The sequence below is a fragment of the Chiloscyllium plagiosum genome, unplaced genomic scaffold (assembly GCF_037043375.1).
Source record: "Chiloscyllium plagiosum isolate Xiang-an unplaced genomic scaffold, Cpla_swu_hap1 HiC_scaffold_4, whole genome shotgun sequence".
Taxonomy (NCBI): Eukaryota; Metazoa; Chordata; class Chondrichthyes; order Orectolobiformes; family Hemiscylliidae; genus Chiloscyllium; species Chiloscyllium plagiosum.
In genome coordinates this window covers 107,432,517-107,446,635 of record NW_028270142.1, presented here as the reverse complement: position 1 = coordinate 107,446,635, position 14,119 = coordinate 107,432,517, and the positions used below count along the sequence as shown (strand labels likewise).

Sequence of the window (14,119 nt, the reverse complement as noted above, 5' to 3'; positions counted from 1 at the left end):
GTACATGGCCATTAGACTATTTACTATTCCAGGTTTTCATTGAATTGAAATTTCACCATCTGAGTCCAACGACAAACTGTAGAATACCCTCCACCTCTCACACTACCATATCAAGATATTGCTCAGATCTACATTAAAAGTGCTTCATGAAATAAGTGTTTGTTCTCACACTGAGTGAGTTAGCATTTTGCAGCTTCCATTAGGTTGCAGTAAAAAGGATAAAGGCACCATAATTTTATAGTCTAACCAGACCATAGGGCTGCTGTCTGAGAGAGGTGGTGGTTTAACTGGTGGTGGGGGTGGGATCACCATGCTTCAGTCAAGGGGAAGGGTTGGAAAAGAGAGCTTTTCATAGTATTCCCAGTCGGTGAACCCATGCTGTTGACATCACTTTACATTGCAAACCAGCCATCCAGCCAACTGAGCTAATTGAGATTGGAGTAGATCCCATTTGGGACATGCAGTTGTGGAAAGTAGAGTTATGCTTCAATTGTGTACAGAGGTTGGTCTGTCTGTTTGTTTGTAATCGACAGACTTTAGAAAGTGCACTTTCAAACCTTGCATCCTTAAAGGACTCCAGGACTTTGAGTATCATTAAGCTATTTGACCCCATGAACATCAGGGGCATTCGGAGGCATTTAGGAGATTCCACGCTGAAACATGTACGGCATATTCTCTGGCAGCAATCACTGGAGTATCAGTGGGGGCAGGAATCCTGGATCACTGTACCTCTCTATTCCCCCCCAAAACCCTCTCAGCCTAGGGGCCCATCAATCCAATCATCATTAGCACTTACAGTCATACCCTTCGGCTCAACTCCTCCACACCAACCAGATATCCCAGTGTGACCTAGTCTCATTTGGACCATATCCCTTTCCATACGTATACCCATCCAGATACCTTTTAAACATTGCAACTGTACCAGCCTCCACCTCTTCCTCTGACAGCTCATTCCGTACATGCACCACATTCAACATGCAAAAATTACCCCTCAGGTCCTTTTTAAATCTTTTCCCTCACCTTAAACCTATGCTCTCTAGTTTTGGACTCACCCACCCAAGGAAAAATACCTTAGCTATTCACTCTATCTTTGCCTCTCATGATTTTATAAACCTCCACAAGCTTCCAATACTCTAGAGGAACAAGTCTCAGCCTATTTAGCCTCTCCCTGTAAACTCAAACCCTCCAGTCCCAGCAACATCCTTGTAAATAGTTTCTGCACCCTCTCAAGTTAACCAACATCATTCCTAGTGAAGGGCAACCAGAATTATATGTAGTATTCTGCAAGTGGCCTCACCAACATCCTGTACAGCCGCAACATGACATTCCAACTCCTGTACTCAATGTTCTGATAAATGAAGGTAAGCGTTCCAAACTCCTCCTTTACCACCCTGCCTACTGTGACTCTACTTTCAAGGAACTATGCACCTGCGTTCCTAAGTCTCCTTGTTCAGCAACACTCCCTACTGCCTTTTAACAAGCGCTCACCCCAGTGCAGATGCAAGGATCAGATTTAAAGTCACATTCTTTCCACAAAGAGAAGCATTCATTTAATGTCAGGAGTCCCTGACCAACAACAGACCCATTCGCTTGATCAGCAAACTTGACTTCACTGCTTTCTCAATTTTGAGCAACACAGATGATATAGTACAAATCAATTGCCCGAAACGTCGATTCTCCTGTTCCCTGGATGCTGCCTGACCTGCTGCGCTTTTCCAGCAACACATTTTCAGCTCTGATCTCCAGCATCTGCAGACCTCACTTTCTCCTCAAATGGTACAAATCAACTCAAGCTAACTGCTGGGACAATTTACTATGACAGCAGTTTCTCAACAAATTAGTCAGGAAAGAGTCTTTAGATCTTTTAAAAAGAGGAACAAAATATTTTCAGACAGTTTAAGCTCCTATCAGAGTCATAGCCTGAACTGCATTAATAAGAACTCAGGAGTCATTTTAGGTCTGAATATCTGGTCCATTTCATGCATCCTCTGGGAAACATGTATTTAAAAATAAACAGTTTGCAGCCCAAATGGCTAAACATGTCAGACCTTCACATACTCCAAGACAGGCTGGGAATACAATCTGCAGAAGCCTATTTTGTGGTATGTTTATTTCCTTTTAATGATGTAATGGAAAGATGATGATCTGGTAAAGATTGTTTAAAAACAAAATTAGGTAGCATGTCTGAGACCTTCCTTCACGGAGCAAGGATTTCATCATTTTGAACCAGGCTTAAAATAGACAAATGTGAACAGATGGCTTTATAATTAAAAGTCACCATATCAAATCTCAAAATTATGGGCATTTCAAAAGAAACTGAGTTTTTGTTTTCCTATGCAAAATATCAATAACAGGAAACATTACTTATAGTACAGTCACTGGCCAAAAGGAGCTTGTTGTGAGAAGCTGTGCAAATTGCCTCCTACACTCAAAGCGCTTGGAAGAATGAGAGGTTATACAATCATGGAGTAGTACAGGATAGAAAAAAGCCCTTCAGCCCACTGCATCTGTACCCATCAAACAACTATCTACATTAATCCAATTTCCTGACACTAGGCCCATTGTCTTTAGATGGCTAAGGTGTTCCTACCTCAAAAGAGTAATCAGATTGAAACATACAAGATTGAAAAGGGGCTCAACACTGAAAGGTAATCTCCCCCTGCCTGGGCATCCAGAACACAGGGCTACAGTCTCACAGGAAATAAATGACCACAACAAATGCCGGAGGAAAGATCACAGAAGCGCTTCACAGGAGGTTCCCAAGCACTGAGGATGTCACCTAGACAGGGGACGAAACGTCTGCAACACAAATTCCCAGCTTGGTGAACAGAACCACAACAACGAGCACCCGAGCTACAAATCTTTACACAAACTTTGAGCACACAGGACTAAGCAAAGATGAAATCTCTTCACTCAGAAGGCTATGAATCTTTGGAAATCTCCACACTGATGGTTGTGAACGTTTCATCAGAATAGTTACCTCAAGATGCGGGAGGGGGTTACTGCTTTTGCCCTTTTTGTTAGTTTGCCTGTAAATAACATACCTGAAAAACTATAAGACAGATTTTAATGAAATTTGGCTCACAGAGAAGGATTGGCCTGAGGAAAAAATGGACTTGCTTTGGTGGAGATGGGAATCCAGATGTTGGATTTCTTTTAAAGGATCTGTTAACAATAGAAGGCAGAGTGTACCAATCTTTATTCAGAGTAGAGTCATTTACTTTATTTAGAATTTTGTTGATTATTTTAGGGTTGTTGATGGTCTCAGGTGCAATCTGTCACAACAGAAAGGTGCTTCTGGCTACAGAGGAAGTACACCGAAGGTATATCAGATCAGAACCTCAATCGGCAGGAAGCGTAAGGTCTGTTCAACAACAGGCTTTTGTCAAAGTATGGGCAGCACTGCATCTTTCCTCAGTGGCAGTCGAGGATTTCTTAGAGGATCTTCAGGCAGGTGTGGAAAGTAATCACCATTTAATAGAGAGAGAACCTTCAAGAGAGGCTGGCACCTCGGACGTGATGGCACTTCCCTGGAAGACGAATGCAGACCTGCAAGAACTAGCTGCTCTAGTCACAGATGGTTTGAACATTAAGGGCATGGAATCCTTTCCTATTCATGAAGACTGACGGTTCATAACAGGGTAACATGATTGCTTTGTGAATCCACCTGATTCCAGATGGAACCAGTTAAGGCTGACATTTCTGATGCTGTCACTGCCCGACTCCCAAAGGGGGACAAGGTGAATAAATGGGCTGATGAGAAGACAACATCAGTGATAACTTACGAGTTGAGGACTGAGAGATGCCATGAGATCTACAGTAGCTGCCCTAAAACAATTATTGAACCAGTAATTAAGAGAACTATCCTCATTTCAGGATAATGAGATGGCATTGCCACCTAGCCCTTGTGACGGAGTTTTCCCCCAGCAGCTGGCATGAGTGTGGCACAGTGGCTCAGGACATTGTCTTCCCCCTTCTGCACTGGTTCTCTGTCATTTCCAGGGAGCTGCAGCTGTCTCCTGTGGTACTTCCTTTACAATAGTAGTATCACAAGACCACCTGCTGGACTGACCTCCTCCAAATTTTCTCAACTCCCAGATCAGAGTGAGTAGTAAGAGAAAGCGCAGTGTAGCAAGGGAGGCTTCACTCCTGACATCCTTCGTCTTTAATTTTCAGGCATGGCCTCACAGAAGGTAGTGCCGCACTTTGACCGAGACCCTAACAGCACACACTGCATTCAATTCTGCCTTGTGTCTGTTGAGAGGGCAACTCCTCATCTCCAAGCTCTACAGAGTTTTAAGACATTTGCTACTGCTTTAGAGGCCAGACAATATCCCTTCCCATGTACGTTCTTAATCCTGACCTCACGTATGTTGGCCCAAGAAAGTACCCATGGAATAGTTGCTAGAAGCATGCAGCCATTTACCCCTCCCCCTCCCCAAAACACCCCCCCCCACCAACCACCCCCTACCAACCACACACCCCCTACCAACCACACACCCCCTACCAACCACACACCCCCTACCAACCACACCCTCCCCAACCACCCCTCCCCTCTTCCACCAACCACTCCCCTCCCCACCCCCAACCTCCTCCCCCCCCCACCACACCAGGCCCAGCAGTGTCGATGTGAGAAAAACAGTTAACACTTCAGATCAATTCCCTTTTGTCACTACTGGGTTTGACTGATAATCGGTTGAGCTGTTCACTGTTACTTCCAGTAGCCAACTAAACACTGCTCCGGGTTACTTCTCCAAAATGTTAGAAAACACAACAAAAAGGAGTGCTAATATTTTAAATTTTATTCTGGTCACGGCACTCAATCCAAAATTAGCACTTGGTAACACACGGAACTCACCTGATAACACATTAAATACAAGCCACACTGTATCCTGGCTGTCATTTTCAGTTGGGAATTTGATAATAAAGGTGATAATACATTTAAAATACCAACAACGTGCATCATAGGGGATGCCGTTGTGGAATTAGTTGACTGTATTCCTGAAATTCTTTAGTGTTTGCCTGATGTGAATAGGTGTTGATGGAGAGTTGAGTAAATGGAAGGCTCTCTACCTCTCTAGCAGGCAAGCTGGAGATCAAACTTTAATCATTTGGTGCGAAATGTACAGACTGCTAGATTGTGGTCTGCATGGGGTAATCGACGCTAGTCAAGGAACATCAGTGAATGGAAATAGCTCACTGCAGAAAACAGATGATAAATTCAGGACTTCACAACTTGACATCCTCAAAGAAAACAATATGGTTTCGGCAAATCAATGGCCACAGACTGAAGCAGACATGGCGCAAACACCGCTTTCTTCACTTATGCAAAAAGGGCGTGTTTGGGAACATAGTTATAAACAATTCGGGAATATACCTAGCAGGAAAAGAAAGGTTACAGAATGGGTTAGCGCAATACAGCCTTTTCTCATGGCCACTTCAGAATTCTAATGTAAAGTAATCAGAGTTTCTGACTTCAACTTCACGAGAAAGCAAGTGTGCACATAAATGAAGCAAAGCTCTGAAAAATATCCCTTTTTCTCTCACAGCCTAGACACCATGAAATCTTAATTTACTGAATAAGGTGATGTAGTCTGAATGAGGAGGAGAAAGACTCCCTCCTGTGGATGATAAAAAATGACAGAGTCATAGAGCTGAACAGCACAGAAACAGACCCGTTGGTCCAAGTTACCCATGCCGACCATGCCTAAATTAATCTAGTCCCATTTGCCAGCATTTGGACCATATCCATTCAAACCCTTCCTATTCATATACCCATCCAGATGCCTTTTAAATGTTGCAATTGTATCAGCCTCCATCACTTCCTCCAATCCATCCTCTGTGTGAAACAGTTGCCCCTTTTGGTCCCTTTTAAATATTTCCTGCTCACCTTAAACCTATGTCCTCTAGTTCTGGACTCCCCTACCTGAGGAAGACATTATCTATTTACCCTATCCATGCCCCTCATGATTTTATAACCCTCTATAAGGTCACCCCTCAGCCTCTGACATTCTGGGGAAAGCAGCCCCAGCCTATTCAGGCTCTCCTTAAAGCTCATACCCTCCAACCCTGACAACATCCTTGTAAATCTTTTCTGCATGTTTTCAACTTTCACAACATTCCTCCAATAGCAGGGAGATCAGAATTGAATGAAGTACTCCAAAAGCAGCTTCACCAGTGTCCTGTTCAGCCATAACATGGCCTCCCAAGCCGTACACTTAATGCACTACCCAATAAAGGAAAGCATACCAAACGCCTTCTTCACTATCCTGTCCACCTGCGACGCCACTTTCAAGGAGCTATGAACCTGCACTCCAAGGTCTCTTTGTTCAGCAACACTCCCCAGACCTTACCATTAAATGTATAAGTCCTGCCCATGATTTGTCTTTCCAAACCTCACATTTATCTAAATTAAACTCCATTTGCCACTCCTTGGCCCATCTTTGTACTCTGATGTAAGATCTTTGTACTCTGACGTAACCTTCTTCAATGTCCACTACACCTCCAATTTTGGTGTCATCTGCCAACTAACTAACCATTCCTCCAGCGTCGACATCCAAATCATTTATACAAATGCCAAAAAGCAGTGGACCCAGCCCCGATCCTTGTGTCACTCCACTGGTCACAGGCCTCCAGTCTGAAAAGTAACCCTCCACCACCACCCTCTACCTCCTACCCTTGAGCCAGTTCTGTATCCAAATGGCCAGTTCTCCGTGTTCCATGTGATCTAACCTTGCTAATGAGGGACCTTGTCAAACGCCTTACTGAAGTCCATACAGATCACGTCCACCGCTCTGCCCTCATCAATCCTCTTTTTTACTTCTTACTCTCAGAAAGAAAAATCTCATCTCAGTCTTAAATGGGAGACCTGTTATTTTGAAATGGTCATCTGAATCCAATCTGAAATAAATCGCCAAAATTGGATTGCTATCAATTTAAAATTTCACTAGATAGGGTTCCATTGTGACTCCAACAAAAAAGAATTGCCTTTTGTTTCGAAATTAAAACCAAAATACTACAGTTACTGGAAATATATCGCAAAGAAATGAAAGCTAGAAGTACTCCATGGATCAATTAGAATGTATGGAGAAAACTGAGATGGCTGAGATGGGTGGAATTTGATTATTTTCACAGCAGCTTTGCAGTGGGACATAGAAGCAATGACATCATCACTATGTCTGATAGCTCAGCATAATGTCACAGGTAAATACAGATGGGTCTGATATCAGCTATGGCCGAGATAGCAGCTTAGTTTAAAATTCAAAGAGTCTGAAGAAAGATGTTTCAAAGCACTTACATCTTTTGATGAACATTACTTAGTTTTTTTGGTGACTATTTTTAATAGCCCAGATATGGGGAGGAGAGTGAAGCTGTCAGTATTCCAGTAAAACCAACAAAAGCTTACAGAATTCTACTTAAATGTGGAAATGCAAATGTTGCTAATAGTAATTCTATTCTTCACTCGAAGGTATGCCGGTTAGGTATCCAAGACCTGTGTTAGCTGTGCCTGGGAAGGAAGTAACTATATTTTCTGCACTCAGCTATAGACCTCTTCTTACTACAGTCTCAATCCCTTGCAAGAGAAGGAAGTCCAAAGGACATTTCCCTTAGCATCCAGATGAAATGTTTTCCATCTTCTCAATCCAGAGAGCCCTGGGAGAAGCCCATTGCCAGGTTTCCTCAAACTCCACATTTTTTTTTGGCAGCTGTGACTCTAAATCTGCAATCTTTTAGCTTTAAGAAGCGGAGGAATTAATTCAGCTCACACCACTTAAAAAGGGGCATTATTCACCTTTCAAGAGCATTTACATTTCCTCCATTAAAATTACAATTTCCACACAGCGCCTGAAAACCCTTGGAACAGCAGATATGGCTTGAAATCATTACTGTAAAGAACACAGCTTTTTATTTTTCTGTGTTTTTGTTATGAACAGAAATAGGAAAAAGGACTGTTTTAAAAGCCAAGTACTATTGAAGGATTACTGCACTTCTTGTTAAAAGCCAGGTACCTAGCAAACATTAGAAGCACTGTTTACTCAGCTATTGGCTCAAACAGTGGGGAAAGCCTAGTTACAGATGAGCTGGGGGCTGTACACAAATGGAAATTTGGTTGAAAACAAGTAGCTGATTAGTCTGTAAAATGGTGACTCGTTATTGATGACCAAGGTTTCCTGCCTGCCAACAATCATGTGATTGGCTCCCGGGTAGCTGAACAGCTCGGTGGTGCGAACATTCGTGTCTGAAGCCATCAGACATCCAGAAAAAAAAAGGAGCTGTTTTCCCTCTGCAGTAAAAAGAATCTCAAACCTGAAGATAGCCAGTTTATTTCAGTCCACTGTGATTTTTAAGAGGACTTTTAAATGTGTGAACCAGTCACCCTGTGCCTCCTGCAAACAAGTGAAAGCACCCGGAGAAAAAAGAAGAAAAAATCAGCATTTTGATCCACGAAAGGACGATTTCAGCAAATCCTGTGACCAGGGACCGCTCAACCAGCTGTCCATACTTTCCCTCTGCCCACACTTTGTGTACACGTTGAAGTGGTGTTTGTAAGTGTTATAACTTTAACTAACAGTTATATGTCAACAGTTCACAATAATTAGAATGTATTTATCTGTAATTATTCAGTATAGAATGGTCTGTGTTTTCTGTCAGCTTGGGTCTAAAAGATAGGTAGTTTGGGGAATTCCACATGCCTTGATAAAATCTTCAACTTTTAAGATGACACCAGGAATAGCAGGGCTTGATTTCCAGCATGATACTCAATAAAACACAATAGTGCTAATTTCATATGGTTAGACTTAAAAAGCAGATACTTAATACCAGGGTGCACTGATTGGCAGACATCATTCCTGCAGTTCCAACAGAGTTATTAATTGACAATTTCCAGTGGTTGCGACTGAAGCGGAGAACATTCAGAATTCTTGGCTGTTTACAAAGGATCCAGTACTAATTCTCTCAGCAGGAGCTGAATTTACATTTGGTTCAAAGTGTTATGAGGCTATTAAAGAACTACCTAACTTTGATATGAGTTGATAAATATTTGGTTCTTTTGTAAAAAAGAACATATTGACTACTTGAAAGGATTTAGATTGTTGAATGAGCTTCACAAGAGTTATATTCAGTAACAGGTGTATATGAGTGAGAGCTCTCCCAGTTTGTTAGAAGCTTAAAAATGTTCTCCATGTGCCTTCTGAAGATTATGTATAGTGATTACTGAGGAATGGTGTAGAAGAGGATGAGGGTAGGGGTTTTATGAAGACCATGTGAGGTACATAGCCCATGGATGTGGCTTAGAGGATAGACACAGAAGTTGGCCTGTTTGAAAGAGGGGTCGTGGAGATCGTTTGGAGGATTTGGATGGTGAAGGCTTGAGTGCTTAACAGTGTTTTATGTTCCAGAGAGCTGCGATAGGCATTCTAACCATCCTGTCTCAGCGCTTGCCTATCTCCAATGCCAGTGAGCTGAACTCCATCCCACCCCACCAAGCAGTGAGGGGTGCTGTTAAAAGGTGAAGGGTATGCTACATTTGACTTGCTCCTCTTGCCTTAGTTGGGAAGATTTTAACGTTCAGGTCATGAAAAGGAGCTCTCAGACGTGTTGTCTCTATTGAAAGGAAGTGATGCATGCGAAATAATCTAATGCTATCAGGGATTGTGAAAATACAACCTGTTTCATTCAAGGCATTTGAGGGTTTACAGATAAAAAGAGACTGGCTTTAACTGAACAAGTTGTGAATGAAGAGGTTATAAGCAACTTTTCTTCTATGTCACAGAGAAGAAGTTGCAGGATACCTTCTGTATTAGAACATCTTGGTTGAATAAATCAAAGATCAATTGGATAATTCTCTGTCTGGGAGTAAGATTGGAAGTTATAAAACAAAAACAGAAATTCCTAGAAAGGTTCAGCAGATCTGGCAGTATCTGTAGAAAGAAATCAGAGTTAGCCTTTCAGGTCAACTGACCCTTCCTCAGAACCTGAAAGGCTAACCCTGATTTCTCTCCACAGATGCTGCCAGACCTGCTGAACTTTTCCAGCAATTTCTGTTTTTGTTTCTGATTTCCAGCATCCATAGTTCTTTCAGTTTTTATTTGAAAGTTATGAAGACAGGTATGGACTTAAGAAAGTTAAGCCTTCAAACCATTTTACAATTTGAAGACATTTTTATCAATTTACTACTATTACCATCATTGAACTTTTAAAAGTTTGGAGATCTTGCCTGAAAAACATCTGTAAAGAACAGGTCAGTGCTGTTTCAGTTATTCAAATAGCAGTGTTATTGATCCTGCAATTGTACAAGTTTATATTTTTGATGTATTAGAATAATTAAAGAGAACAACATCGGAGTTTAAACTAATTGACACAACTTGGAATTCCCCTAAACATTGTAGTAGCACAAGTCTTCACTTGGATTTATTCATTTATATCAATACTTCCAGAACACAGTGGGAGACCAAGCCTGGGAAGGGGGGAGAAGTGGGAGAGCGGTCCCAGGTCAGGTGGGGGGTTGGGGAGAGAGAGGAAAGGGATGGGCTGGTGACCCCAGGAGCTGGGTGCAGTGGGAGACTGAGCCCAGGGCGGTGTGAGAGTGGGCCTGGGGTGGGGGGTGGGGGTGGGGGTGGGGGTGGGGGCTGGGACAGGGACAGGGAGATCAAGACAAAGGGGAGAGAGGGTGGGAGACAGTGAGCCTGGGAAGGGGGAAACCATATGACAGCAAGCCCACCACGGCAGTGAGAGCAGGCAGCCCAAGGTCTCCCGACAGCTGCAGCAGTGTCAAGCCATCCCAAGGCAGAGGAGACCAAACCCTTGTGGGGAGTGCGATCCCAACACGGCTAAAAGGTCTGCAATGTTGAACTTTTAACTTTATTTCTTTACTTTTCAACATTATAATGGGAAGGACTCTAATGCTGAAATTTTAATTACACTCCTTATTTTTCCATTTTGTACCTAGGTACCTTGTACTAAGATGGTACCAGAAATGGTGACATTGTACATCTTTCACCATACTGCTGTATCCCTGTACTTGAGTATATGTGACAATAACATCTCAGTCTCATTCTAATACGAAATGTTTTGCTTTTTTCCCCAATTTAGTTCTAAATGACATAAAAGACAAATTGAAACATCTCCTTTATGGTCAAATGCTCTCCGACAACTTTCATTTTAATACAGCTGTTGTAACCAGGGCCATGTCTGTTTCAAGTGAGTGTTAAATGCAGAAGGCCATTCAGCCCACTGTGAGCGTACTACTTTAAAAAAACCTCTGAATAACCTCTCTTGTCTGATGAGACGGTTCGATCTACAATCTAGCACTGTTGTACAAGTCTATGCCTCCTATCAGTCAAAATGCTTTTAATGTGGTCCTTCAACAGAAAATCAGATACATTCAGCAGACAAGACTGGGGCTAAACGAGAGCACGGCTAGGTTGGAAGACTGGTTACGTGCAAAGTTTGTTTGTACAGATGGGAGCTCATATGAAAATTGGTGCATGGTAGCAAAAAAAAAACCAAAATTTACTTTGAGTCATAGAGATGCACAGCATGGAAACAGACCGTTCTGTCCAATCCATCCATGCTGACCAGATATTCCAACCCCATCTAGTCCCACCTCCCAGCACCCGGTCCATATCCCTCCAAACTCTTCCTATTCATATACCCATCCAGATGTCTCTTAAATGTTGCAATTGTACCAGCCTCCACCACTTCCTCTGGCAGCTCATTCCATACACATACCACCCTCTGTGTGAAAAGTTGCCCCGTAGGTCTCTTTTATATCCTTCCTCTGTCACCCTAAACCTCTGCCCTCTGGTTCTGGACTCCCCGACCCAAGGGAAAAGGCTTTGCCTATTTATCCTGTCCATGCCCCTCATAATTTTGTAAACCTCTATAAGGTCACCCCTCAACCTCCAACACTCCAGGGAAAACAGCCCCAGCCTATTCAGCCTCTCCCTATAGCTCAAATCCTCCAACCCTGGCAACATCCTTGCAAATCTTTTCTGAACCCTTTCAAGTTTCAAAAGCATCCCCACCCAGACTCACTACCCTCCTCCCCCATTTCCCATGGTTAATCTATACATTCCTGGACACTGGTAAATTCAGCCAATCCATCTAACCTGCACGTCTTTGAACTGTGGCAGGAAATCCACACAAACACGAGGAGAACGTGCAAATTCCACACAGACAGGCTGGAGTGAACTCAGGTCCCTCGTGTTGTGAGGTAGCAGTACTAACGACTGAGCCACAGTGAGTAAAGGTACTGCAGACGAAAAACGCACATATGTTAGGACATGCGTTTCATCAATGCGAATTCATTGTAACATGATGACAATTTGGGAACGCTGTCTCTAAAGTGTGATCTTTTAGAACATATGTTGGCTCGAATGCAATTACAGCACCAACACTTTAAGCGCTGTTTTTCAAGTACAGTTTTTCTATAAAGTGGGGTTGCACCAGAACACAATCATTGTGTTACAGAAGAACTGACTGTACTAACCTTCTCGTAAATCTGCCTTTTCTCAAGATGCAAATTCACAGTAGATTCATTACTAACTCACTGCTGATGCTAAAGTAAACTGATTTCTTATTCAGGAGTCAGCTTTGTAAAAAAAAAAATCACATGCTTCAGTTAATTATAGTATTTTGCATTCAATAAATGACCTAGTAGTAAAGCAACCAATGTCAAAAGTATATCTGACCAAATAAATGTAAGTAATACTGGATGATGGAGACATTTCATACAGTTTTCTTAGAAATTGCAGAACTGTATAACCTTGAATACTATAGTAACGGGGCAAGGATCGAACTTTAACAAATGTCTGTTCAATAGGTTTAGTGTCAAATCTGTAGCACTAATCAACATTTGTGTTAAACCCTAAGAGAGTTTGGTTTTATTTCCTTACCTTTGTTACCAGTCTCAATGTACCATATTGTTCTGAAGACAGATTGCTCTTCACATTTACAGAAGCCAACTTCAAGGACACTCCCAAAATTGCACTAAATAGAAAGAAAACGGTATTTACTTTCATTTCGCACAGAACATGATGCGGTATAATGCCAAATTATTACAAAAGCAGCAAAATATTAAAATGCTAGTCTCGGCTGCATTCAGTCACATCAAGATCAATTCTAATTTGTGCTTCACCTATCACCTAATGAATGAAACCACGTTTTTAAATTTCAAAAATATATTTTATTTATAAGCATATCAGTCACACAGTTGAGTTCTGTACAGTAGCATATGAGAAAACAAACACTGGAGTTTGACTCCACCCAACAAACAAACCCAAGACATCACTTCCACGAGGAGCAAGTGAGGACTGCAGATGCTGGAGATCAAAGTCGAGCAAAGTGTGGTGCTGGAAAAGCACAGCAGGTCAGGTAGCATCCGAAGAATGGGAGAATAAACGTTTCAGGCGTAAGCCCTTCATCAGAAATCATTTGGGCTGATGCCCGAAGCATTGATACTCCTGCTGTCCGGATGCTGTGCTTTTCCAGCACCACACCCCTTCCACATACAAGACTTTATTTACACATGATTGAGACACTGGGAGGGTCCAATAACTGAATGGACTCGCATTTAACTTCAGCAGGAAGACCTCAGATAGTGGTCTTTCCCCACTGCGCTTTCGGGGTAGATGCCCCAAGCTTCAGTGTATCCCTCATCATGTAGCCCTGGGCCTTGGAATGTGCCACTCTGCAACATTTAGACTAAGTCAACTCATTGTTCTGGAAGACCAGCATGTTTTGGACAGACCAAAGAGCATCTTTCACCGAGTTGATGGCTCGCCAGGCATAGTTGTTGTTTGTCTCAAAGTGTGTCCCTGGAAACAGAGCACAGAGTCCAGTGTCATGGAGCTGCCTGGGATAAACCTTGAAAAGAACCACTGCTTCTTTCTGCACACATCCTTTGCAAAGGCACATTGCGGAAGGAGATGCGTGATAGTCTCATCCTCTGCAGCTGCTTTGACAGCTGGAGAACAGACTAACAAAGTAGTGGGGTTTATTGCAACTACTGGGACAGCATTGAAGGCATTATGTGGAGTCCCACAATTAACATGAGCATCTCGCATGAGAGCAAGAAACATGGGTGAGGATTCCTTGTCCCATTGTTATCCAGCAAGCC

The 14,119-nt window shown here is 42.5% G+C and overlaps 1 protein-coding gene across 7 annotated transcripts in view; it reads right to left on the bottom strand.

Moving 5' to 3' along the window:
• slc35d4 (solute carrier family 35 member D4) overlaps positions 1 to 14,119 on the bottom strand; it is a 178,172-nt gene that overhangs the window by 100,674 nt on the left and 63,379 nt on the right. For all 7 annotated transcript variants that reach the window (XM_087986563.1, XM_087986562.1, XM_087986564.1 and 4 more), the window contains one exon: positions 12,897 to 12,990. In XM_087986563.1, the coding sequence (XP_087842689.1) occupies positions 12,897 to 12,990 (94 nt within the window). The remainder of the gene's footprint in view (positions 1 to 12,896; positions 12,991 to 14,119) is intronic.